This window comes from Oryza brachyantha, chromosome 9 (genome assembly GCF_000231095.2).
Source record: "Oryza brachyantha chromosome 9, ObraRS2, whole genome shotgun sequence".
Classification (NCBI taxonomy): Eukaryota; Viridiplantae; Streptophyta; class Magnoliopsida; order Poales; family Poaceae; genus Oryza; species Oryza brachyantha.
In genome coordinates, this window is record NC_023171.2 from 8,761,377 (window position 1) to 8,788,326 (window position 26,950).

A 26,950-nucleotide genomic window follows, 5' to 3' on the forward strand; every position below is an offset into this window, starting at 1 on the left:
GGTCTAAAATAGATCAGCAAACGGGCGCGAGTTGCACAAGTAATCGAAACAAATTTGCTCCACACTGAGTAGATTAAAGGCTTGCATCAACTGACACAGCTAACCGCGAGCAGAAGCCAACACTGACAACGAGAAATGATCAAACACGTGTTCAGCTCATGCTTCAGTTCACCATCACCATGTGCAAGCCGGCTGCTCGATCAGAATGTTGCAGCAAAAAGCCAGAGCACAGCTCTACTGCTAGCACAATGTTAATGAAAAAAAAGAAGAAACTGACAGTGCAAGCTAGTATAGAGGCCTTCGTGCCCAAGATACAAGTCTACTTCTGCCGTCCTGCTGGGATCATAAGAAATTATGTTACTGTGTTTGCGAATATGGGTTGCAAATTTGCAATCCTATGCTCGTAAGCAATAAGCTAACCTATGTCACTTCCAAAAAACAGCGAGTCTGACACCAGCTGTTAACATCCAGTATGTTGTTCATCCATCAAAAGCATTGCCGGGTATGGGGGTAAAGGATCAGTCATCATCTGAAATATCTATTATGCTAGAAGTACTGGTTGGATCAGCATTGGCAGCATCGAAAGGAACGATTGCCATGAATGGAGCTGGTGACTGGGACTGATATCTAGGGGATTGATTCACCACCTGCTTCGAAGGGATGCTAGCCACAATGTCCAAGCATGAAGCTGCAGCTTTTGCATGAGAATGAGATGAGCCATCTTCAGAAGGTTGTGTCTTGATGGAGCTGCTTACTCCGGCATTTCGCTTCCTTGACCGTGTGTAAGTTATTCTGTTCCTCGCTCTCCTTCTCCGCTCTGTTCTTTTGTTTACCAGGGGCTCAGTTGATCCACTTGATCCTTCTGACTCATAGTAGTTCAGCCAAGCGCTAATCACAGCGAACTTTTCATTAGCAGACTTCCTAGTTTTGGACTGTCTCTGTTTCTGCAACACTGATTGTTTCAGTTTTGTTTGAGGCGAAGCAGGCGGATCAATGTTTTTCTGAGTGTTTCTAGACTTGTCCTGCACCCCTGCCTTAGTTGAGGAGCTAATTTCATTCTGTCGCTTGAGTTTACTTTCAGAGCCAGAGGGCAGAGCACCGCTTTTCTGGATGTCTGCTTTCTCATGCTGCTTGCCTGAACATTTTAAGGGGCTACTTCTCAACACTTTAGCATTGCAGTTACTATCTAAAGAAGAAATATCGGTTTTGACCGATGCAACAAAATCTTGTCTCAGTTTTCTTGGAGGGCTAGCAGGTTGAACACATGATTTCTGAACTCCTTCTAGTTCATGCTGCTCTCTTACTTTTTTTGAAGAGTTACTTGCTGCTGATTTACCATTGCTGCAATTCACTAGGGATAAAGTCTCATTCTTCCCTGATACAACCAAGTCTTCATTCAGTTTCAGCTTTTTTTGAGAGAGAGAAGGCAGGACACTGGACTCCTCAACATTCTCAGGCATATGCGGTTTGCTTTCCTTTCTTGAAGCACTACCTCCTGATGATTTTGCGTTATTGCTACCAACTATAGATGATACTCTGCGCTTCCATGATGAAACCAAGTCTAGTCCCAGCTTCGGGTTTTTCAGAGGGGCAGTAAGCATATCATTCACATCTTGAGTGTTTTCAGGCCTATGCCTCTTCACTCCCTTCTTTGAAGAGCTTCTTCCTGTTGATTTTACATTGCCAAGTGTGAGAAGCTTGCCCTCTGCTTCTGGTTTCCTGACAGTAGCATCCTGCTGCAATCCATCTGAATCTGGTGACTCTGGTTCTTGTATGGCTATTTGTGACTTGGCCATTTGCATGTCAGTTGGGCACCTTTTAGTACCTGGAGAAGCTATACGATTGGTAACATTTACTCAGTATAATGACAAGAACAAAAGAGATAGATATAACAACAATGATATTGAGACCATTTTAAAGTCTACATTCTAATTGGGGAATGTCGCATTACATAAATGGTGAAATTTCCACAATTTGCAGAATGATTAAAGTCTAAAATAATAAATTCATCTCTGACAAGGCATTTAATGATCTACTATGTTGTGTACGGAAAGAGCCAAACCCGCTTTCCTTATGTAGAAAGAATTAGTGCTAAACAACCTCTAGTTATTTTCATCGCCACTGGTGGCTTTATTCAAGACCTTGTATTATACTTGCCAAATAAATAGAGATTGTGAGCCTGCATGTCCATTTGCTTATCTCTATTCTTGTAAGTGTGATATGTGGACTACTTGAATGATACTTTGGACTTAGGTTGTGGCTACCTATAAACATTGGTAACCTCAGTATGACTGTAAACTTTGTTTGCTTTCAATATAAGCAGGGCCATCTGATTTCTCATGCAAAACACATAATTTTAAAGTTGAATTGACAACTGTTTTGGGTGGATAAACTATTACAAAATCTATGTAGCACAGGTGGTGAGCTTGGCATCCATACTCTCCAATGGTTAAACAGAAGGATATTGGATACTGTTTGAATTTGAATACATACCTTGAACATTGTTTGGATCTTGTGTAAGTTGTGTCCGTTTTGCTTTGCCCATATTTGCATATGTGCCATCACAGCCCATCTTGTGGCTGCAGAAAATAGTATATTCAGTCAATAACAGATCTTTACAGCCAACTGCTGCAAACATTCGCTGAGAGTTAATATTATTAAGAATGCTCAAACATAAATGATCATGTATATTCACAATAGCAGGCGAGGCACCAGGTACATGCACTAGTGATCAAAGTTTTGAGTGAAAACTTCCAATATCAACTATACATCCAGCTTCCCCAGTTTTATTGGTCAATTTCTCACTTGTGATTTCATGAGAGAGAAGAAAATTAAGAATGAATGGTGCACATGTGTTTTTAAACGAGACTCGTAGATTGAGCTCAAACATCTTTGTGCATGGTATGTTGGTACTATTCTATGTTCTAAAATTATTCAGTCTTACTTATGCCAGTGGCAAAGCATGTTGCCACAGGTTGAGTACTCGTCAACATTCTCAATGCAGCAGGCATCAGATGGAGCACCCATGTTCATGGCCCTCACAAGTGTATCCCCGCAATATTCACACTGAAAGGTATCAATTGCACATGCCAGATTATTATAATTGCAGATAAAGTTAGCAACAAAAGGGACAAGCAATAAAGGGGGGCAACGGATGTTCAGGATTACTTTCCACAGCGAACTATTGAGGCTGCGAGGGGAGTTGTCTGCAGAAAAATCATGGCGGGTGGTAATATTGTATCCATCAGGTGGTCTCTGAAGAAAAAAGAAATTCAGAAATCATCAATGGCACATTGCAAAATATAGGTCATCTGACAGAAAAGACTGACCTGATGATCGTCGACAGAGCAGGAGTTGATAGCAGTCATCCAAGCGCGAAAAATAGGACCATGTCCCCTGCATGAATTCACAGAAAATAAGCAGAGTAACATGGTAGAGCTGACTGCAACCATCACACATATTTATTAGCTAACACAATCAAACATTTACCGGCAGTCCTTCCTATGATGCTTTACAAATAAGATTGCATGGATCATCTGATGCAGCAACGCATTCTTTGTATCAGTACTTGAGCGATATTTCAGCACAGGTTCAGACAGTGTTATGGTATTGTCTGGTTTTTCGAAGATACAGGAACCAAAAGGACTGCATAGACAATAAAACCAGTGATTTTTCCGAGATATACCTAGAAAACTTAACAATGGCAGCTATTTATTGAACAGCACATTTATTTACATAAAGCAGCTTTAAGTCCATAAATCACCATATGTTTTTTTTTCTCTTGCTAAAGTTTACCTAATGTGATAGTGAAGTATGTGCTGTATTCGCAAAGAAGATTGATGAATTTCATTAAATGAAGCAATCAATCATGGGGAAATGCTATATGCCATAAACTTTTATACATATGTTGTTATATCCACATCAATCGCTAAGCAAAACGATAATCTTCCCAACATACTATATACTGTACATGCATAACCATTACCCAACCTGGCCAACCATCAGACTAAGCAGAATGCTAAAAGCACTAGCAAACCTCTTGTTGTCTACCAGTGAATTGAAGCCTACTTCACCAAGTATAATGAATGGGTAATATAATTCTAAAGGTTTTAGTCTTTACAATCCATCCAAGTGATCCAAAATAAGGTAGGTCTCGTGCACAAATTTGCTTAAGCAAACCCATACACTAACAACAAACGGTTATGGATGAACTCGATCACAAATCATAACTTCATTTTCAGTCTTTCCATGTGATATTTACATGAGTCCAAAACATTTTTTTTTGCCAGTGATTACTGGTTTCCACACGGAGCACTCGCCGCAGAGTGCCAATCTAGCCAAACAGAAAAATCTATATCGATGAAAACTACAATCTGCATGATCTCGATGGAAATTTTCCGGTGGTCCAGCCTTACACCAAGCCAAGAAGAACGCAAAAGGGGCACTGTTCTGTTTATGTGGGGTTTGCAGTGCCAAATGCTAAAAGATGAAACCTTTCGCAAAGAACGGAAAAGCAACTAAACAAGAAACCAAACCCTCGCCAGAGGGAAAAATGAAAAAAAAAAACGATGATCAGTCCATCTTGCTAGGGATTCAAACCCCAAACTGCCCCCAAAGTTCAAAGCTGGCGAGAGAATCCCACAGAAAGCAGAACACCCCAAGTGTGCGTGCTTAGATTTTTATTTTATTTTTCTCAGCATCACACGAAGACAATCCCATGAACTGCACATTTTTTTTCTTCTTCTTCAGATTAAAAAAAGACCACAAGAGCGCAGCTCAAGAAACGCGAAGCCGGGACCCTTGGAGAGTACACAGCGAGCTGCCCTGAGCTGAGCAGCAAAGGAACCCTACCCGGCCACCCGCGGCGGCGTCTGCGGCGAGCTCCACCGGACGGAGAAGCCGGCGCCGGCGAGCGCCCCGCGGAAGTAGAGCCCGTCGTAGTGCCTGAACAGCTCCCCCACGTCCGGGTTCGGGTCCTCCAGGTCCGGATCCACCACCTCGTCCATGGCCGACTGACCGATCGATCCTCACCTCACCTCACCTCGCCGCCTCCTACTCCTCCTCACTCCTCTCCCGGAGCCTCACCGGCGGCGAAACCCAAACGGTACGGAAGCAAGAAGGTGGTGAGGAAGTATTACAGAATGTGGAGTAGAGGAAAAACAATTTTTTTTGCCGGTGAGGTTTTATTAGGATTTGTTTCGGATAATCCCAATCCATACCCGACCCGGTGAGTGGATAGATGAAATGGGCTCGACTCAGAAAAGAAATATTTCTATTAGATATAAATTCAATCCATCATGTCAAATCAGTGAGATTAATCTATCTCAAAAAAATCACGACGCACAGAGGAGATATCTATTTTATTTATTAAATTTATTTAGAATATATTAATTGTATAAATATACCACTCATAAGAATAATAGCAAGTACAATAAGGTGTAAGTTAACTATAAATCTAAATGGAGGAAAAAGAAAATAAAAATAAAGGATGTTGTCTTATGCAAAAGTTAAATCTACGCTAATTCAGTCGGGTACCCAATATATCGTATGTGCTAGTTCTAATATATACTTATAATCAGTAGTTCACTATATCATTAAACTTTGCTATAAGAGAACAGCTTAGCCCTATTAAGAGAAAAGCTTAGCCCTATTAAGCATGTTCACCAAACATAATATTAATACGGAATTAATTTGGTGCAACTGTCTAAGGTGCAGAAGAAACTATTGGTGATGTGGTCATTAACGCCTCGTGTATGTAGTTTGTTGGTGCCATTGTAGTGATAGTAGTTGTGCCCTCTAAAACACGAGATGACCGTTGGATGCCAAATAAAAGTTTGTTTAACTTGGTCCTGGTCAGATTGATCAGAAACTGGCCAGCCTCAGGTCTAGTTATTGAAACCCGAAAAACCCTAAAATTTATGTAAAGACCAAAAAATCCAAAAAGTTTGACCTCAGTCCAAAAAAGCCCAAGAATCGAGCTATGCTCGGGCTTTTTTTCTCTTATTTATCATGCTCATGCTTAGGTTTTTTTGGCAGGCTTTTTCTAGGCCTGGCCTATCCCGGGCCTATCCCGAAGTTTCAATAGGCCTAGCCAAGGATCACTGGCTCATCGCCAATGATCAATGGTGAGGTCATCGCCAATGATCAATGGTGAGGTGTCAACTTACTTTGAGGAATCATTTGTGGTGAGCTTGGAATGGTGGAATGGAATAGATCTTTGGGTATGCTCTAGTTATCGATTGTTTGAAGAATTATTTATTGCGTCTCAAAATAAGAGACTAATTTAACTAATTTTAAATAATTAGTACAAAAGGAAAATATCCTTCATGTTATCTATTTACCATTTTGGTGAAACAAGGATGTGCAACGATTGTACGTGACTCAATTTAATCTGGTTTCTTTCCTTCTAAACCTCAAAGTAGCCATTTATTTTAGAATATTTTTTAATCAAAGTAAGCGTATATTTTTGGGACAAATATAGTAGGGTTTTATGTGTCTTCTTACGTGAGACCGTCCATTAGCACACATGAATGTTGGCTTCCTTCCTTTTATACTAGAGCTGAGGAAATAGGGTACGTGCTCCAGTAGATGAAAAGTGCATTCGATCTTGGAGCAATAGTTAGGAAATAGTTTACGCTGGTTTTGAAAATAAGCGCATAGATTATGAGGATACGGAGTATTATGTAGTTCGGAAACCTATGTGAGCATATTAGGAAGGTGTGTGAGTGTTAAGGATCCTCATGGATCTCATTTACTCGTCGAGGGCTTGTTTGAATCGTAGAAATAAAAAAAAACGGAGGAATATAAAAAAGATAGAATTTTAATAGAAATGTAAATTGAAACAGAGGATTGCAAAATACAGGAAAAACATATGAATGACCATTTGATTGGACCATAAGAAAAACACGAAATTTAATGAGAGATAAAAACTCAAAAGGATTTTTTCCATGAAGTTCTACCACTTGTTAAATTTCCTCCAAAACTTTTATGGGAAGAGACATTTCATAGGATTTTATACGGTACATTCTTTTGATTCAAAGGGTTTTGTAGGAAAAATTTCTATAGTAATAAAATTCTCTAAAATTCCTATGAATTCTCTTTGAATCAAGGAGGCCTTAGCCTGAGATCAACCGACAAATCATCAAAATAGAAACAAGATATGGAGAAAAGAACAACATCACATACACACGAAGAGAGGTAAGGGCTCTCACAGTAGAAACTATCGACGTGTGTAGCTATAGTATGCCACCTAGAAAAAAAATAACTAGGACCTTCACCCAACACATGTGGCCTATACCGGACACGACTGGTCTTGCTACAGCTCTCCATTTCCATCCATGTAGGATGCAATCCGAGCTGGAATAGTTTAGCCACATGACACAGGTGTGCACTATAAAGGCCTCGATTGACATATTTATAAATAAAAAAATATTTTATACATAGCTTTTATGCATGTATTTTTAGCGATTTAAAAGTCAATGCACAAAATAAATTATGGTGGAAACCGTCAAAACCAACTCTAAATTTAAGGTTAAAAAATTAAATTTTACTATAAACATAAGTATGAGCGAAAAGATGGGGTGAAGAGGTTTTTGCCTTACCAATTTGTAGCTTACTCGTGTCGGAAGCTACGAGCTGTTCCTCAAACAAGATAAGGACAAAATGTTGGTACAAGCAACACTTGTATCCCTGGAAAGAAATGTGATCTCTCTGTTCCAAAATAAGGCCTGGTTTAGTTTGTAAAATATTTTTGCAAAAACATTATATTAAGTTTTTAAACACACATTTAAAGTATTAAACGCAGTCTAATTTTAAAACAAATTTTAGATTCCGCCTAAAAACCGTAAGACGAATCTTTTGAGTCTCATTAATCCGTCATTAGCACAGTTGGTTACTGTAGCACTTATGGTTAATCACGTCTTAATTATACTCAAAAGATTCGTCTCACGATTTTCTCCATAATTGTGTAATTAGTTTTAATGTTTATAGATATTTAATGCTTTATTTAGATGTCCAAAGATTTAATGTGATGTTTTTGAGAAAAGTTTTTGGGAATTAAACATAGCCTAAATGTAACTCCAGCTGTAACAAAGAAATTAGTAAAAAGAAGTAAAAGGACATCATTTAATGAGTATTGATTGGGGTAGTACGAGGTCTATACTCCTTTTAAAATAAAATAATAGTGGTGGCTGTAAATTTGTCACCCACTGCTACCTATCTTGTTTACTTTATCAACTACTTCATGTACTTTAGTATTAAATAATAATATTTCTATACGATATTAATATCTTATTTCATCTCTAAAATATAAGTTATATATACAAGCTTACTTTGCTGGTTTAAATAAAAGGTAGTTGAGAGGAAAGCTATACTCTAGACACTATATTAGTAACACATGCGGTAGAAAATTTACTATATGTGTACTATTTCTCAAATGCTACCAGACATCAAAGGGGCATGTATATTTGTTACGCATAAATTTTGAATATGAAATTTGGAGCTACGCATTAACTATCAAGAAACAAACCACTAAACTAATGTTGCGTTATTACTGACTAGCACAGTCATCTTTTTATTTCCGCTTATACTAATAAACCAAAATTTAATTTTTTAACTTTAAATTTAGAGTTGAATTTAGATTTTTTTTTCACCAAAATTTCTTTTGCTTTTAGATAGCTAACAATATTTATACAACAATTTTATTAATAAATTATTTTTTATTTATAAATATGTCGTTTGACAATTAACCTTCCGAGCACCGGAAATCCCGAGAGCATCTAGTACATTTCCACCCAACACAACCTACCGTTCATTTCCTTAGCCGCACGTTTCTCAGTCTCGTAAATGGTGCATCTTTTCACAAAAGTTAAATAAGATCGATATCGATTTCTCAAAATATTTTTCAAACCGACTTTTAAATTTTATAATGTTAATTCATCCGCCCATCCCTTCAAATATTATCACAAAATCATCATCCATTCAGCCCAAGAGAAGGGGAGAGGGCTGGCCGCCTAGATTCGTGACGGGGCCCCTGAACCAGCGCCGCGCGCTGACGAGCCACGACGACAGCACGAGCGCGAGCAGCCCGCCGACGGCGACCGGGGTGTAGTTGAGGGTGTCCCTGGTCACCGGGTACGACACCGGCAGCGAGAAGAGGACGGTGACGGCCGCCACCCAGGCGACGGCGGCCCAGCCCACGAGCACGCCGCGCCGCCGGCCGAGGCTGAACGGGCCCGGGACGAAGCGGCCGCGCGCCAGCGTCACCCGGAGCAGGATCGGCAGCGCGTAGGCGATGCACACGGCCGTCGTCGCCACCGACGCCATCGCCTGGAACGCCACGAGGCTGCCCAGAGACTATCGGATGGTTTGTCAGGTTGGAGACAAGATGAATCATGTCATGAAAATGTCAGATTCATATTATTGAAATGACTGCCGAAATCCCGAATGAATGATAAATTTCCGATTTTTTACCAACAGATACTAATCTATACTACCTCTGTCCCATAATAACCTTATTTTTTGGCTTTTTCGTGTCCAACGTTTGACCATTCGTCTTATTTAAAATTTTTTAGCGATTAATATTTTTATTATTACTAGATAATAAAATATGAATAGTTCTTTATACGTGACTAATTCTTTTAAATTTTTGTACAAATTTTTCAAATAAAACGAATGGTCAAACGTTGGACACGGAAAAATAAAAAATGAGGTTTTTATGGGACGGAGGTAGTACTATTTAAAAGAAGGTAATAGTCGTGTCAGCAAATCTTTCATCTACAAACTATATTATATACCGTCTTACCAACTACTTCTCTGTGTATATAAAATATTTTTAAAAACTCCTATATATTAGTTCTATTTTTCGTCTCTAAAAAAATACTAATATACGATATAGTTCATATTTCTCCGTAGCCAAGCACTAATTCCATGTGAAAATTTGGCGTGTCCTGTGCCAAAGGTATCGAGAGGTACCGAACTTTATATTATTCAGATACCGTAAAACCCAGTCTTGTTGAAACTAGAGAATTGTCTTGTAGAAACTAGAGAATTTCATGCTCTCAGGGTAAATGAAATTACCGGCAACGCCATGCATACTGAGATGAAAGCCGAGAGCCACACGGCGTTTATCGGCACTTGCTGCTCGTTAACCTTGTGCCACACCGATGAAAGCGGCATTGCCCCATCTCTCGAGAACGCATAAATCATCCTTCATCTCCAAAAGAACAAGTCAATCAAGACAGTGTAGGCGAGTGACTGCCGCTGTACTTGCTGAGAATCCCAGTCTCGAAAAGTATGAGGAGAAGATGATCAGATCGAAATCACCTGGAGTTGCTGGTCACTGAGCTCAGGCCACAGAAGTATACCGCGACAGCAACGATTCCCAGGCAGATGATCCCTCCAGCGCCGTTGCCGTACCGGCCTTTGAAGGCGAGGTAGAAAACTTCAGCGATTGCATACCCTCCTGCATCATTGTCAGTGCTCAGGAGATATGCGACGTCCTGCTTCCCTGCAACTGCAAATGTGATGCCCAGTATGTAGCCCCAGCCTACTATCAGTGATATGCCAATCGCGCTGATTATACCGATCGGGCCACTCCTGCCTGCGTCTTTCGTTTCTTCGGTCTGTGTGGATGGACAGATTCAGAACCAAAGCATCAGGACAATGCTGGTTAGGATATAAACAAGATTGAGGTTACAGAAAGCTGTATGGTTTCTTTTGTACCATATGTGCAGACGCATCGTATCCAGTCAGCGTGTATTGGCTCATCAGGAGCCCCAGGACGAAGATGTAGAGCTTGCTGTGGATTCCAGCATGATTCTCCGTGTTGAAATGGGTAAACACGAACCTGGCACTGGCCCTCTCGGTAGCAACAACTGGCACAGCGATCATCAGGACAAAAACACCTGCAGACAAGACGCACCCCAGGCAACTTAATCAGCTTGCCTTCCATTCACAAAGTGGATGAAATTTTTTTGTTTCTTTTTGAATGCTTTCTAAACAAAGCCATACTGATACGCATTGAGAGTGTTGGTACCTAACATATTCCAAGCAGTAGCAAACTGTCCGAAGAAAGATAGCCAGGCCACAGGGAGGCTGTTGATGATAGCGTGGCTCAGCAGAATACCAGCGTGGAAGGCAAACACGACATACTTGGATGCAAAGTAACCACCGCCGTTGTTCCCACCGCTGCTGAGCAGGACGATCACCTGAATCAGCTGCGCCAGCGAGAAGTTCACACTGGCAGTGCCTGCCCACTGAAGAAATCATGAGAAGATGAGATCAGCGATTAACCGGTCAGGGATGGAAACTGAGGTTCAGAAAATTTTGGCTGGTTACCTGACCAACGATGTTGAACCTGAAAGTGACACAGGTAAAGAAACACCACATGTTAGAGCCTAGAGACAAATTGAAGTCAGAATTCAGAAAGAATTCGCGGTTTCAGAGTGAAGAGTATGCATGCATGGCTAAGAATATGATTTGAGATCTCTATATGATTTCCTCGAGAGAAGATTTAAGATTCTGTATCAGAACTTGAAAAGCATTGTGGTGTTTATTGATAAAATGTCTTTCCCCTCAAATGGAAAATTCTCAGAAAAGCTTAATGCATACTAAACAAAGAGTGCTCCACTCAACGGGTTACGCACGATTTAGTACACTTCACCCACACCATTCGTGTAAACTTCCGTAAGCAATCAGTATGCAAAAATATTAGGTGTTTTTAAAGTACTTAGAATGATTTTTGGACTACATGTAGTATGGGTAGTAGAAACTTTTTAGGAGCAAATTTGGAATAACTTTTTTTTTCGGATGGCCAGCAAGGGAACGCCGGCCAATTTTGTTAAGACTGGAGAAAACATTTCCATTACAATGCTAACAAACATGGTTGTTGGGCGGCTCTCATCAGGTCTGGAACTTGATGAGTGCCGACCATGACACACCTGCAACCTGGAACTAAAATCCATAACTGCATGATAAATTCGTACGGCATATAGCATATTGCTATAGATGAATGAATAGCTGAAGTTAGATTTATCAAAGTCTTGAATAAAATATCTTAAAAACAATGTAAATCCATAGTTAGTAGAGTGTTTCTCTTCCTGAATAAGATGGAACAAGGGACGACATTGGCCTGGGGATTAATGAGTGTAAACAAAGATTTCGTTCTTATCTGTCCCAAGCACCTAAAAGCAATTCAAATATTTCACTCTTATCTATCCCAGACAACTAAAAGAAGTCCAAAGATTGCATTTTTATCTGTCCCAAGCAATTACTCAAAGCAACATGACTGACTTACATGTCGAACAAGAAGCTCCGGGATTTGTGGGGAATGGGGGAACTGTGGATAGGAGCGATGGATTAGAGGAGGAACAGCGCTTACCATCCGGTGATCCAGGAGGCGAAGGGCGCCCACCGCTCGCCGGAGAGCCTCGCGCTCCAGTAGTAGAGGCCGCCGGAGGTGGGGAAGGCAGAGCAGATCTCCGCCATGGAGAGGCCGATGGCCATGGTGAAGGCCCCGGCGACGAACCAGCCGAGGGTCATGGTGGCCGGGCCGCCGAAGGCGAGGCCGGTGTTGTAGAGCGTGGTGACCCCGGTCAGCACCGAGAGGATGGTGAACGAGATGGAGAAGTTGGACAGCGCCCTGCTCGAGCTCGATCGCGGTCAGGCGAATCAATCAATAGGGACCACGACGACGAGAGAGAGGGAGGGAGGGAGAGAGAGAGCGCGCGTACGAGAGGTGGCGCCTGAGCTCCTGCTTGTAGCCGAGCTCGCGGAGGCGGGCGTGATCGGCGTCGGAGGCGACGCCGGCGGCGGCGGAGTTCTTGTTCCAGGTCATGGCGGCGTACGTCGTGGACAGGGAAGTCCACACTCCAGTACTCCACTGAGCTGTAGTCGTCAAAGTCAAACTCGAACCTGTAATGATGGGTCCAACTCGAACCTGTGTAGGGTGAGTTTGACAGCGAGAGGGAAATAACGGCGTCCCAACAGCTCATCCATATCTGGATATATCTGGATGATCATTCAAGCTAATCTCATCTTTTATATCTCTTTATATTTCACTAGATCATTTATATATGACATCCTCTATATCTCTTTGAAGAATAAAGAGATCATCTAAATATGAAGGTCCTCTCTCCTAATATGGATGACATCTAAAAATAGATGATAGGATAGCCGTTCTGTTGGAGCTCAATTTGTAGTCTTCATCCTCTATTTTAGGATATAGGATAGATGAGCTGTTGGGGATGCTCTAAGTGGATATTTAGATCCAGAGATTTTTTTAATCCTTATCACTCGAATGTTTGTACGGTAATTAGAAGTATTAAATATAGATTGATAACAAAACTAATTGTATAAATAAAGACTATTTCATTAGATAAATTTTTTAAACCTAATTAAGCCGTGATTAGCAATTGTTTACCGTAGCACCACATTCGTTAAACATGGACTAATTAAACTTAATAGATTCGTCTCGCGAAATAGTCCAGAGTATGAGGTGAGTTTTATTAATAGTCTATATTTAATACTTTTAATTAGTATCCAAATATTTGATGTGGCAAGTATAAAAAAAAGTCTCTAAGAATCCCAACAGGATCTAAATAATATTGTATCTATGTTCATTATACGGTTAAATTCGAATTACATGCATGTTAGCATTATTTGTAACTTATATTTTTAAGATAAAAATAGAACCAATATATAGAATTATTTGTAAATAAATATTTTATATACATAAAAAATTACTAGATAAGAAAATATATAATATAGCTGGTGACGGTAGATTTATCGTCACTCTATGTAGATGATACATATATAATACTAGTGTGTGTATATATACACCCGTGTGTATGTATATATGAATTTAAGGCCGCTTTTGAAAGTACACGTTGCTATTTGTGAATTGCTTGACAACTTTTAGTGTATTAATCAATTTTTTCTGTCAACTAGATTTGCTTTAAGATTTATGTTTATTCAAGTGCAGCTTTATTTGATTTTCTTTGTTATTGTCGTATTTCAATATAAACTATAACAAAATCGATTGACGTTCTAAGTATTTTTTGAAACGAGCAATCAACGATTCAACAAGCGTCCTCTAAAATTTGTCCCGACGACGGCATAGTCTAAGGAGTTGTTTGGGTAGCCCCTTATCCTATCAGATTTTTGGACACTTAGACTGTTAATAAAACATTCATATTTTTGACTAATTCACGAGACGAATTGATTGAGCCTAACTAATCCATGATTAGCCTATGTTGAATTAGGACTCATTTATAAAATTAGTTTTATTATTAGTCTATATTTAATAGATTAGTATCCAAACATCCACGTACGGGTAAAAAACAACCCCTAAAAATTTCTACCAGAGTCTGCACCACCCGCCTCCGCCGCCTCGCCTCCGGCGGGCGCTGACGTGTCAGCCACCCCGCTCCCCTTTCCCGCCACTTCTACGCGCCATTTCCCCCCACCTCTCCGACTAATTTAATCAAATGCCCTCCTCGCCCTCGCCGCGAGCAAGAACCCCCCCAAAACCCTCGCTGCTTCCCCTCCCGCCCGCAATGGCGTCGTCGTCGCGCCGCCTCAGCAACGGCCGCTCCCCTCTCGTGCGCAAGCAGAGCCAGATCACCGCCTTCTTCTCCTCCTCCCCTTCCCCTTCCCCTTCCCCTTCCCCCTCTCCCACTCCCGCGCCCGCGCCGACCCCTGCCGCCGAGGCCAAGGCCAAGGCCGCGCCGTCGCCGCTCAACCCTAGGGCGAGGAAGCCCCCTCCTCTCGCCGCTCCCTCCCCTTCCCCTCCCAACCCGCCGCCGCCGGAGCGGCAGCGTCGGGAGGAGGAGAAGGTGGGGAGGCGGCTGCGGGTCTACTGGCCGCTGGACGACGCGTGGTACGAGGGGAGGGTGGAGGCCTACGACGTGGGGTCCAGGCGGCACCGCGTGCGGTACGACGACGGCGAGGAGGAGGAGGTGGACCTCGCGAATGAGAGGTACGAGTGGGCCGCCGGTGAGGAGAGAGTGACCCCGCAGCCGGCGAGGAAGCTGCGGCGGCTCCGGCGGATGTCGGATGCTGCGACGGCGGCGAAGTCGCCTGCTGTTTTGGATGGTAGTGGGGAGGAGACTGGGGATTCCACTGAGGACGAGGACTGGAAGAAGGATGCTGTGGCTGAGGATGATTCGGAGGAGGTGGAGTTGGACGATGAAGTCGATGAGGAGCTTGTTGCTGTTAAAACACGAAAGGGGAATAAAAAGAACTCTTTGTTGATGTCGGCTTCAACGCCAAAATTAGCATCTGGTTCGGGCTCGGTGTCTATTTCAGGGTCCACGTTATCGAAGAAGAGGAGAAAGGTCGATGCGGGTGCATTGGACTGCGCTAAAAAGTTCAGCTTTGAGCCAACTAATACCACTCGAGAAGTTGAATTGAAAGTACCAATGAGCTGTGGCCAGAGTGAGTGGTAGAATCTGAATTGATGACTAGTTCGGATTTCGGTTTTCCGGTATGTGATTTGTTTGCCATTGTTACAGGGGAGCAACCTCTAGAAAATGCTCACACTGCTCTTACTGGAGAGGTTGCCGAGCGCTTTGGGCAGCGTCAAGCGGAAAAGTTTAAATTTCTTGGGGAGTGAGTACCTTTTGATTGCTAGTTTGTGTCATTTCTTCGCAATGTAAATGAAGCACTCTTTAGATATTGGTTGTATTTTTTTTCCAAAACAGTCATAAATTATGGTTAGATTGGTGAATTTTGTACAGCAGCATTAAATTGTTAATATTTGTTTCCAAACAAAAATGGTAAGTACAATTATTTTGATCTTAAAGGTAGCTTCAAATTAGTGCACAATGCTTTGCATGAATCTTTACACAAGTATCTATTCTATCTTCCACAAATTAAGCTCAGTCTTATACAACCCCTTGCCTTGCAATACCACAGCATGTCACACATGTTATTTTTTCCTCAAGTTATTGCACCTGTATTTCCATGCTCTTCCAGAAACTACATGTTGCAAGTCTGAAAGTATTCTGCAGTAGTGGCTGGTTGCGGCAAACTAGAAACTTGCTTTAAAAGATCTTATTTTCTTTTGGGAGACCATTGGAATACTTGTCACGATAATCAATACAGAGGCAAAATATGTTGTTTATCCAACAATGTACTCCCTCCATCCCAAAATATTGCAATGCAGTACTACTACTAGACACCACCTAGTACTACAAACCCGGACAGGTACTAGATGATGTCTAATCATAGTATTAGGTTGCTATATTTTGGGACGGAGATAGTAGGCATTAAAGTCTTGTCATGCTTTGATTGCCTCTAGGACCTCATATATTTGAATATGCTATTGAAATGTGGATATTTTTCATGTGTAGTAATGGTATGCCTCTTCCTGTTTCTCTTTCCTGTAATGCTGGGTGTTTCTCTTTCTTGTTATGCTGCATGGACAGAATATCTAGCACACCCGTCTAATGTGGAAATGATGAATTTATTGGTGGCATAGAGTTCAGTGTTCTTACAGTAATTGTTTTCAACTGTAGAGGGCGTAAAGATGCGAAAGGTAGACGACCTGGAAACCCCAGCTACGATCCTAGAACTCTTTCCTTGTCTCCCCAGTTCCTGAATGGCTTGACAGGCGGACAGGTAATAGTTCCATGCTAACTATACATCTCATTTCTACTTTGCAACTTGCATCTAACGCTAACTATTAGTTTGGTTTTAATAGAGGCAATGGTGGGAATTTAAATCACAGCACATGGATAAAGTTTTATTCTTCAAGGTACAACTATATTTTTGTAATAGCCGTGGATAAGTTTTTTTTTAGAGAAAAGGCCTAAACGGTCCTGCTTTTACTAAAGCAACCAAGAATGTGGAAAAGTTAAGGCTACCTTGTTTAGTAAATGTTCTATGCATTTGAAATAGATGGGCAAATTCTACGAATTATTTGAAATGGATGCACATGTTGGGGCAAAGGAGCTTGATCTTCAGTATATGAAGGTAATATATTCTCCTCTGCTTATTGACCTACTGATATCACCGCACAATCCAGCCTTTATTTTTATTCTTATGACACGGTGCTTAGTACTTGTTTTGGATCATATTATATTAGGGTGACCAACCTCACTGTGGATTTCCGGAGAAGAATTTTGAAGTGAATTTGGAGAAATTAGCTAAAAAGGTTAGGCCATGTTTGATATGATTTTATTCTTCCATACAAAATAATTACATCTCTGTAATAAGTTAGCAGTGTTGGTTGCATCACAGGGTTATCGAGTTCTGGTTGTGGAGCAGACTGAAACACCGGAACAGCTTGAACTCCGCCGTAAAAAAACTGGTGTAAAAGACAAGGTTTGGAGTCTCACCCCCACGAACGTTGCCTCTTTCAATTCCAATATACTAACACAATGTCATTAAAGAATTATGACATTGATTTAAATCCGGAACTTATTAGTTATGTTCAGTTCGCACATGGTTATTCTTTTTGAGAAACATGAGTAATGCTGTTCTTGTGGTTGGCATGCTTTACTCTGAAGGTTGTGAGGCGTGAAATATGCGCAACGGTCACAAAAGGAACATTGACAGAAGGGGAGTCTCTCCTGGCCAATCCAGATCCATTGTATCTCTTTTCTGTGGCTGAGAGTTATCAATGTTTTTCAGATAAGAATAAAGAGGGTCTTACAATTGGTGTTTGCATAGTTGATGTTTCAACAAGCAAATTTATTGTAGGACAGGTTAGTAATTGTATGGCCTAGGGTTCATTTTCATCGGCATTAATTGCAGAAAGCTACCTTTAAACAATATTAAATTTCTTAAGTCGATGTACTGATCGGGTATCCTCATATCACTGTACACTTGTTTTGCAGTTCCAAGATGATCCTGAACGCCATGGGTTATGTTCGATTTTATCTGAAATTAGGCCTGCGGAAATCATAAAGCCAGCTAACATGTTGAGTCCAGAAACTGAGAAAGCACTGAAGAGCAATACAAGAGACCCTTTAATAAACAATTTGCTTCCGTCCATGGAGTTCTGGGATGCAGAGAAAACTATTCATGAAATAAAGCAATACTATTGCTCATTGGATACGCCTACTGCTGGTGCACAAAACAATTTTGCCCATTTGCCTGAGCTTTTGAGAGAGCTAATTGAAGCAGGAGACAAAACATATGCACTTTCTGCTCTTGGTGGTTCTTTGTTTTATTTAAGGCAAGCCCTTCTCGATGAGAAATTGCTTCCATGTGCTGAGTTTGAGCGCCTTACATGCTCAGGGCTTACCAGCCCTATCCGAAAGCATATGATACTTGATGCGGCAGCGCTGGAAAATCTGGAAATTTTAGAAAATGCGAGAAATGGTGATCTCTCAGGGTATTGCCTGATCTGCTCGGTTATTTTTCTGTAGGAACCACGCTATATTCTTGTCTCAATATACTCTTGCTCATTCTTGCAGGACATTGTATGCACAGTTAAATCATTGTGTTACTGGATTTGGAAAAAGGTTGCTTAAGCGGTGGATTGCAAGGCCATTGTATGACCACCAAGAAATACTACAGCGTCAAAGTGCCATTGCTACTTTCAAGGTATCTTCTTGTGGAAAGAAATTTCCTACAAATGAAGGCCTCTGCAAAATTACTGGAATCTATAGAAAACAGACCTGCACACGATGCGTTTTTTTTATTGTTAGGCTTTGCTCTCCACTTGAGCAGAAAATAGGGAATCTTCTATATTTCAGCATCAGTGAGTACCAGGGGAGAGGGATTAATGAGTTTGAAAGGCATGGGATGGAAAATTATTGATTGCTTGTTTTTATTTTTATAGGGGTCTGGGCATGAATGTGCAATCCAATTCCGTAAGGATCTGACTCGGCTTCCAGACATGGAGCGCCTGCTTGCACGCCTTTTCTCTAGCTGGTAATTTAGTACTATATGATATGCTTAATAATTAGTTGAGAGATATAAATATAGTAAGTTGGATTACCTGTTCTACTTATGGGTCTCTGCAGTCTGCTAGCTCATTGTTTAATCTGAATACCTAATGCTACAACTTGTTTGCAGTGATAAGAATGGAAGAAGTTCAAAGTCAGTTGTTCTTTATGAAGATGCATCAAAGAGACTGCTTTATCAGTTCACTACTGCTCTTCGTGGTTGCCAGCAGATGTACTATGCATGCTCTTCTATTAGTATGTTGACAAGCACTGAGGGATCTTCTCTATTAAATGATTTGTTATCACCAGGTATGAGCCTCAGCCAAGTTACTGAATTTTTCGATTGTTCATATATAGGCTATGTATATGATAACTAGAGCCTTTTCTCAGTGCACACATATGTGACTCTTTCGATCTTCAATATCATTTCCATGGTCTGGTTGCTTACTATATTGTTTCAATTGCATTTATTGTGTAAGGTGAAGTTGCAAGTGTTAACTGTTTACAGGCAAAAGGTTACCACATGTCTCATCTATTCTGGATCACTTCAGAGATGCATTTGATTGGGCAGAAGCAGATAGGAATGGTCGGATCATACCTCGTGAAGGCTGTGATCCTGAATATGATGCTGCGTGCATTGCAATTGAAGAGATTGAATCCAGTCTTGAAAACTACCTGAAGGAACAAAGAGAGCTACTGAGTGATTCATCGGTAGTGCATGTCATACTTTTTAAAAGATTCCGTAGTTTAATACTCATTGGCAATTTCTAATCAGTGATCAATGGTGCAGCTAAAGTATGTAAATGTTGGAAAGGATGTGTACCTCATTGAAATGCCTGATAACCTGCGAGAATTTGTTCCCCGGAACTATCAGTTACAGTCTACAAAAAAGGTAGCAACAATGCATTTTTCCTGTACTTGTGCCTAGCCTTTCAACCTGCTATCAATTGTGAATGATGTGTATGAACGCAAGTGATCTAAGGGATTCAGAATAGTGGTGAACTAAGTGAAGCCCATTTCTTGCCAACATGGTCCCTTTTAAGATACAATGACTGTCTGGATATGGAGCTTGACTGTTTACTTTTGTGCTCCTATTCTTTGAAGATACAATGACCATCACTTTCTGTTTTGTCCAATATCGATGTTTACTGGGTTGTTGTTGTTTTGTGGTCACCTTACACTAAAATACTATTTCATTTATGTTACTTTCTGCATACATAGTGACAATGTATTCTAGACTTATAGATGTTTAACTCAAGCTGACATTATCCATCAAGCATTGAAATTTTACAATATAATTTTAATTGCCAGGGTTTCTACCGATACTGGACACCGGAAGTAAAAGAACTAATATCAGAACTTTCTAAGGCTGAGGCAGAGAAAGAGGCAAAATTGAAATGCATTCTTCAGAAGCTGATTCAGCTCTTTGTTGAGCATCACAGCAAGTGGAGAAAATTGGTTTCTGTAGTTGCTGGTAATTCTTCACCTAATGTCATTTTATTTTTGTAATCAGTTTTAGTTTTAACTTAGATGTGCAGTACTCTGTACCACTCTTCTATTTCCGTTGTCCAACTGCTATCTATCCTTTTCACTTTACTGTGATATGACATCTTATTTTGAAAAAAGATACTGAAGATGCTGGTGGTGTATTTGAAAAAAAAATGCTAGCTTCTAGGCAACAGTGATTTCAGTTTTCTAAGCATGACAGATTTTACTAATTTTTGCATACTTTGTAATTCAACTGATAACATGCTTATCAAATATAAATGGAAAATAATATTGAATATTTATGGAGAAGGGCAGACTGGTAATAGTGATATTGATTACAAAAGTTTATGCATGGTTGTATTGCTTCGTTCTTGAAGAGTAAGACAACTGTATGACTTGTATACTGTGATGCATAGTTAAAGTTTTCTAAGATAATTATCAGCTGTCCACATTCACATGACATTAGTGGGTCTCTAAATGCTACCTTTGGTTTTATTATGCAGAGCTTGATGTTTTGATTAGTCTTGCTATTGCCAGTGATTTTTTTGAGGGACCAACTTGCTGTCCAATTATCAAAGAATCATATGGTCCAGATGATACTCCTATTCTCCATGCAAGAAATTTAGGGCACCCCACCCTCCGAAGTGATTCTTTAGGCAGTGGATCTTTTGTACCAAATGACATTAAGATGGGTGGGCCAGGAAATGCCAGCTTTATTGTTCTTACTGGCCCAAATATGGGTGGTAAATCAACTCTTTTGCGTCAAGTTTGTCTTACCATAATCCTGGCACAGGTAACCAAACTTATGGTCTGTCAGCATTGCTTCCTCACTGACATCTAAAAAAAATTTCCTCACACTTCACAATTACTTCAAATTTGTTTGGCAGATTGGAGCAAATGTTCCTGCCGAAAGCTTCGAACTTTCTCTTGTTGACCGTATGTTTGTTCGAATGGGAGCAAGGGATCATATTATGGCTGGCCAAAGTACATTCTTGGTGGAGCTCATGGAAACTGCTTCTGTGCTTGTAAGTTTCTTCTCTCTGATATGAATGGCAAGCATTAATTTTCATGTTCACTGATCTGATATTCTGTATGCCACTTTTTCTTCAGTCATCAGCAACCAAGAATTCTATTGTGGCTTTAGATGAGCTTGGGCGTGGTACATCAACCTCTGATGGACAGGCTATTGCGTATGTTCACTTAAAAATTTGAGTTATTATGTACTCAGATATCACTTTAGTCTTTTGTTGCTATGTTTTATGCTCCCTATGAGATTATTAATTGAGATTATTAATTTGCTCAGGGCATCTGTTCTAGAATATCTAGTTCATCGTGTCCAGTGCCTAGGCTTGTTTTCAACACACTACCATAGGCTAGCAGCAGAAAATGAGGGTAGCAAGGTAATTGGTTCATATCTTGTACCCTGAATAGACATTATTGAAGCATTGAATTGCGGAACTGAATATTGCACATCTCAGGTATCACTCTGCCATATGGCATGTGAGATAAGCAAGGGAGAAGGAGGTTTGGAAGAAGTTACTTTCCTTTATAAGTTAACGCCTGGTTCATGCCCCAAAAGCTATGGTGTAAATGTTGCTCGATTAGCAGGTTATTTCCAAGCTAATGCATATTTGTCTACAAAGCTTTTGTTCCAAATTCAAATATTGCTTTTCCTGATGCCCTGCAAATCTAAGAAATGGAATAAGTGCCACATTCTCATACTTTTCTTGATATCCAGGAATACCTGCATCAGTGCTACGAAGGGCTAATGAGAAGTCAATTGACTTCGAGGCCAGTTATGGGAAGCGGCAGTATATAACAAAGAATAAGCTCGGATGTGCACAGGAGGATAAATTTGCTGTAATCAAGGATCTGTTTCGCGTTGCGAAGGCAATGCATCGTCAGAAGGATCAGGCAACAAGTTTAAGCATGCTCCGTGAAGTACAGAAGCGTGCTAAGGTGCAGGTTATGGGAGAATAAGCAATTGCTTTGGCCATTAATTTAATAGAGGCTTTCTCATTTTTGCTACCCTGGTGACCTTTCTGGATTGGCTTCATGTTGAGAGCATCCTGTTGGTTATGGGCTTAGTACCCTCATTAAGGAATCGCTAAGGTTCTTGGATCTGCTACCACTGTTTTTTCAGGTGCACGTGAAGAACTGGGTCGGGTTACATGAATTGTCCATGTATTAAAACCATATCTGCTACCACTGTTTTCTCAAGTGCACATGAAGAGCTGGGTCAGGTTTCAAGGATTGTCCATGTATTGAAACCAGATTACACATGGAGATTTTTCCGCACTCTCTACATTAGTTGAAGACCCAAGGCAGGTGTTTAGCTATGTACTATGTAGTGATTACTGACCGGCTGAATGGCTATAGAGGGAAGAAATGCTCAATTGTAAGCTGAGCTATACCGGTGTTTTACCATTTTGTAATTGGTCGCAAGCAATGTTTGTTGCATCAACCATGCAAAATTTACTGCAAATCATTGCCTGTTCTTGTCAGCTCATTTATATTTTTTGCTCCAGCATTCCTACCTTTGGAAGTGGAGTAATGTTGGTATGTTGCTCTTTGTCAACCTTTTGTAGATCCTGTACTACTGGTTAAATTTACCCCTTTTTTTTCAACTCAACTATTCCAAAGGTAACAAGAAGCAAGCAAATTCAATAGTTTTGGCAGGATGAACAAGACCAGATTTGGAACTTTCTCAAGTAACATCTATCCATAAAGAATAACTCATGGGAGTTTTGGGTGTTTATTCCTCTGTCCCAACTCAATAGGCTGAGTAGCAGCAAAGAATAATAAAACCAGAAGTTCAAAATGCAAAGATGAGCTTTGCGTGCCATCACTTTGGCTGCACTATTTCTTCACATGCAAAAGAAAGCTAAATCTGCAATATATCTAAAGGAGAACCTCATTCCCATTTCATGCATCCACTTTCTTTATCTTGGCTTCCTCCCTGTCTATCTCTTCAAGTACACTCCAAAGCTTGGGGTCCTCATAATCCTTGATGATCAAGGTGGCTCCTGCATCTAGTAGCGACTTCTCTGGGTTCCTTGTTGCTACGGCAACAACAGGGATTCCAGCAGCAACACCTGCACGTGTGCCTGAAGCAGAATCCTGAAACAAAAGCACACGTTGGCACCTGCCAATCCAACCGTGTTGCAACAGATGCAAATGTAGTAGTGATTTACCTCAAAGATAAAGGTGTGCTCGGCAGACACTTGAAGCTCCTTGAGAGCCTTCAAGTAAGGGAATGGGGCGGGTTTTGGCTTCTCACATTCACCTCCAACAATGACAGCCTGGAAGAAGTCTGTGAGGCCAAGAAGGGAGATCATGAGCTCGGAATTGATCCTGGGGGCATTGGTTACAGCTGCACGCTTATATCCATGATCTTTGACCCACTGAACCACTTTAGCAAGGCCCTTTACAGGTTCCAAACGCTCTTTTGCCAAACTGGAACAAGTGAAAATTTATAAATACTCAGTCCGAGAAGATATGCTGATACAGACTAATTGCTATAAAAAGTACTATCGACAATATAAGATTTTTCAACATTGACTAGATTTATATGGATGCTAATGAATTTAGACATATATACTAACAATATACATTAATCAATAGATAGATCTAGATATAGCCAAATAGTCTTACAATATGAAATTGATGGAGCAATAGCAAAAAATACTCCCTCCATGCACAAATGTAAGACGTTGGCTAGTTCAAAACGTCTTACAAAAAAATTAGGAGGAAGTAATGTAGGAAAGTTGGTATTTAATGTTTCTCTTTTTTTAGGCCCCATAGTTAATGTTTCTCACCACAAACAAAAAATAAAATCTTAATGCCGGTGTGGATACTGAATAGTGGAGTATGTTGAAACTAGACACAATTGATGTTATCATGAACTGAAATGTACCTTCTGTATTTAGCTTCCTTGTCTTCCAGGAATTTCAGCCCCTTCTCAAGGGGCCAATCTGGGAACAAATTCTGAGCAGCTTCAACATCGCTCCTTCCAGCAATATTGTTTATGAAAAATTCATCATCGATTGGCACACCATTGTTATACCCAATCTATATAAAGGCATCTTCTCAATCAACTTTTCAAAAAAGTTAATGGGAAACACGAAATATAAGAACTCCATACCTCAAGAAGCATTTCTTGGAAAGCTGCATGATGAAGAGGATCTGAGTCGCACAAGGTCCCATCAATGTCGAACAGAACTGCCTCAATTGGAACGGATGATGCCAGAGATCTGAAAGGATTAGTACTAATGATCATTCACAAGGCACAAATTGTCTAAACCTCTATGATGAATCTATCTACTCATTGAACAGTGTTACTCTTCTCGCACTCTTATCTTTTCCCTTCTGCTTATCCTTATAAACTAAAATTTGAAATTTTAACCTTAAATTTAGATTTGATTTTAGGATTTTTTTTCACCGAAGTTATTTTCCAGCATTGGCTTTTAGATCGCTAAGAATACGTATATAAAAATTTTATTTCTACGACTCACGATCGTCCGATCCATCCATCTATTCCTGAACCGATCAACCGTGGTGCCATCGCCTCCACTCCATCCCAGACGTCGAAACAAACCAAACCAAACCGTGGATCACTGGCACACGAATCTCACCTCACCTCAACCAGTGGCGGAGGACGAAAGAAAAATAAGGTATGGCGGAGAGCTAAGGCTAATGCTAAGTGCACAGTAAAAAAATTCTCATTTACATGATAATATAAGGCTACAATTACACCAAGTCTAACATTTAAATTGAAAACACATAAGCGAGCACTAAAATTGAATTGTACCTTAAGAAAATGTAAATTCGACGCCAAAGGAGGAGAGCATAGTGCATATATGATATAGATATGAATAATTAAGTGAACTGAACAGAAACCAAATAGCGAAAATAGGCAGAATGGATTATAGGACCTGGGCCGCGTTCGTTGGTGAGATGGTAAGTTAACTTACCCTCTCACGGAAAACGTAGTAATAGATTAATACATGATTAATTAATTATTAATTATTAAAAAAATACAAAATAAACTAACTGATTTTTTAAAACAACTTTCCTATAAAAAATTTTTACAAAAAATATACCGTTTAGCAGTTCGGAAAACGTGTGCGTGAAAAACGAGGAGATAAGTTATCCTACCGGGGACAAACGAACGGGGCCCTAGTATGTAACGGTATGGAAAAACATTCCAACATACCGTTTCTCGAAACAACATACAAACAATATTTTCCTAACCATTTATGTTTCAAAATTTTATTTTTGAAACAACTGTCGGCAAGGAACTACCAGTTGGCTTCATTTCAAGAGGACTTCCCGACTAATTGGTTGTCAAAACCTTATTGAAGTAACTGTGTTCAAATAAGTAAATTTTCTAATAATGAATTATTGATTGTCAACATTGTGAACTTCTCTGTTTTAATGGTTCTGGCCAAAATCTTTACTATTTCAAAACTCAAAAGGAGAGGAAAGGCTTCGATTCAAAAGGAGAAGGAAAGCTTCGATCATCCATCCGTCCTCGCACGGAAAAAAAAAACTTCACACCTCATCACACAAGAAAAAGAAAACGCACGCAACGCACACACGCAAAAAAGGAAACGAAAAAAAATAGAAAGAAAACACCTCGCCCGCTCGCCGCCCCCTCCGCCGCCTCTGGCCTGGACCGAGAGGGAGCCTGGGAGGGGAGAGACCGAGAGAGGTCGACGCCGCCTACCGCCCGGACCGCCTCCGGCCTTCCGCAGCTCCGCTTCGGCCGGATCCGCCGCCTCCAGCAAGGGTGCAAGGCGCGATGACGAGCGTGACGACGGCGGCGCGGCGGCTGTGTGCCTCGGCTTCGGCAGTTCGGCTCGGCCTCGGGCGACTGCGGCTGCGTGCGTCCTCGTCATTTTCCTCTAGGGTTTTTTTTGGACCGTTTTGAGCCGGCCCATCCGCGCACCGCGTCCCCCGTCAGCCTCCCTCGCCGAATCGCGCCCCGCGCCCTCCTGCTCCTCTCGCCCTCTCGCTGCAGCGCGCTATCGCCGATGGGCGATGACCTCTGCTCCTCTCGCCGCCGGGGGTTCTCTGGGTCCCGGCCGGCGGCCATACCTTACCTGACCGAGCCCTCCGCCACTGATCTCACCTCATCTCATCCGAAAACGGAGAAACAGAGTAGTAGTAGGAGAGAGAAAGGTAAGGAGGAGGAGGAGGAGGGTACCCGGCACCGGCAGCGGGGATGCCGTTGGGAGTGGCTTCCGCCATGAGAATCTGCTTCCGCCGAGCGCGGTGGTGGGAGGGAGAGGACAGAAGATCAGCGGCGAGGAGGAGGAGTTTGCGAATCTGGCCACGGCTGAATCTCTATCGGGTTTTAAAGGCTTCTTCCTTCGACGGGGAATGGCTGGGTCCACCTCGTTTTGTGGGGCCCGCTCTTTTACGCTGCTTCTTCTCGCGTCTCTCCCTTTGCACGCCCCTCCCTACCTAGTACGTCGGAGGCGATACACTTGTCTCGATGCTCGAGGGTCGCGTTCTTTCGAGGAGGACAAAAAAACTCAGTATATGATTAATTAATTATTAAT

The 26,950-nt window shown here is 41.2% G+C and overlaps 4 protein-coding genes across 7 annotated transcripts; 1 reads left to right on the forward strand and 3 right to left on the reverse strand.

Annotated features, from left to right (window-relative positions):
• Window positions 1-7,652, reverse strand: LOC102721581 (DNA-dependent metalloprotease SPRTN-like). Of its 3 annotated transcripts, none has more exons than XM_015840764.1 (7): window positions 4,852-5,123; window positions 3,490-3,645; window positions 3,330-3,396; window positions 3,169-3,255; window positions 2,945-3,066; window positions 2,494-2,579; window positions 1-1,825 (listed from the first exon to the last, which is right to left on the reverse strand). In XM_015840764.1, exons 1-7 carry the CDS (start codon window positions 5,004-5,006, stop codon window positions 519-521), a joined length of 1,980 nt encoding a protein of 659 aa, XP_015696250.1. In that variant the 5' UTR covers window positions 5,007-5,123; the 3' UTR covers window positions 1-518. The 3 variants fall into 3 exon arrangements, with proteins under 3 accessions (XP_015696250.1, XP_006661207.1, XP_015696251.1); XM_006661144.2 differs by having other exon boundaries at window positions 1-1,834; XM_015840765.2 differs by lacking the exon at window positions 4,852-5,123 and adding an exon at window positions 7,602-7,652 and having other exon boundaries at window positions 2-1,834.
• A 1,087-nt stretch (window positions 7,653-8,739) lies between these two features.
• Window positions 8,740-12,880, reverse strand: LOC102721863 (amino-acid permease BAT1 homolog). 2 transcript variants are annotated; one of them, XM_040527545.1, is made up of 8 exons: window positions 12,732-12,880; window positions 12,380-12,640; window positions 11,338-11,356; window positions 11,036-11,255; window positions 10,723-10,904; window positions 10,324-10,622; window positions 10,078-10,207; window positions 8,740-9,343 (listed from the first exon to the last, which is right to left on the reverse strand). In XM_040527545.1, exons 1-8 carry the CDS (start codon window positions 12,833-12,835, stop codon window positions 8,972-8,974), a joined length of 1,587 nt encoding a protein of 528 aa, XP_040383479.1. In that variant the 5' UTR covers window positions 12,836-12,880; the 3' UTR covers window positions 8,740-8,971. The 2 variants fall into 2 exon arrangements, with proteins under 2 accessions (XP_040383479.1, XP_040383478.1); XM_040527544.1 differs by having other exon boundaries at window positions 8,740-9,354.
• Window positions 12,881-14,555: 1,675 nt separating this feature from the next.
• On the forward strand, window positions 14,556-22,899 carry LOC102722145 (DNA mismatch repair protein MSH6). The gene is made up of 21 exons (XM_040527498.1): window positions 14,556-15,435; window positions 15,513-15,609; window positions 16,518-16,620; window positions 16,703-16,756; window positions 16,900-16,974; window positions 17,087-17,155; window positions 17,242-17,325; window positions 17,511-17,708; window positions 17,841-18,340; window positions 18,423-18,552; window positions 18,791-18,882; window positions 19,027-19,205; window positions 19,405-19,607; window positions 19,687-19,788; window positions 20,208-20,370; window positions 20,888-21,177; window positions 21,272-21,409; window positions 21,495-21,574; window positions 21,688-21,784; window positions 21,863-21,992; window positions 22,123-22,899. Exons 1-21 carry the CDS (start codon window positions 14,556-14,558, stop codon window positions 22,362-22,364), a joined length of 3,906 nt encoding a protein of 1,301 aa, XP_040383432.1. The 3' UTR covers window positions 22,365-22,899.
• Window positions 22,900-23,083: 184 nt separating this feature from the next.
• LOC102709870 (haloacid dehalogenase-like hydrolase domain-containing protein Sgpp) lies at window positions 23,084-26,728 on the reverse strand. The gene is made up of 5 exons (XM_006660550.3): window positions 26,593-26,728; window positions 24,529-24,637; window positions 24,301-24,455; window positions 23,579-23,840; window positions 23,084-23,504 (listed from the first exon to the last, which is right to left on the reverse strand). Exons 1-5 carry the CDS (start codon window positions 26,634-26,636, stop codon window positions 23,310-23,312), a joined length of 765 nt encoding a protein of 254 aa, XP_006660613.1. The 5' UTR covers window positions 26,637-26,728; the 3' UTR covers window positions 23,084-23,309.
• Between the last annotated feature and the right edge of the window lie 222 nt (window positions 26,729-26,950).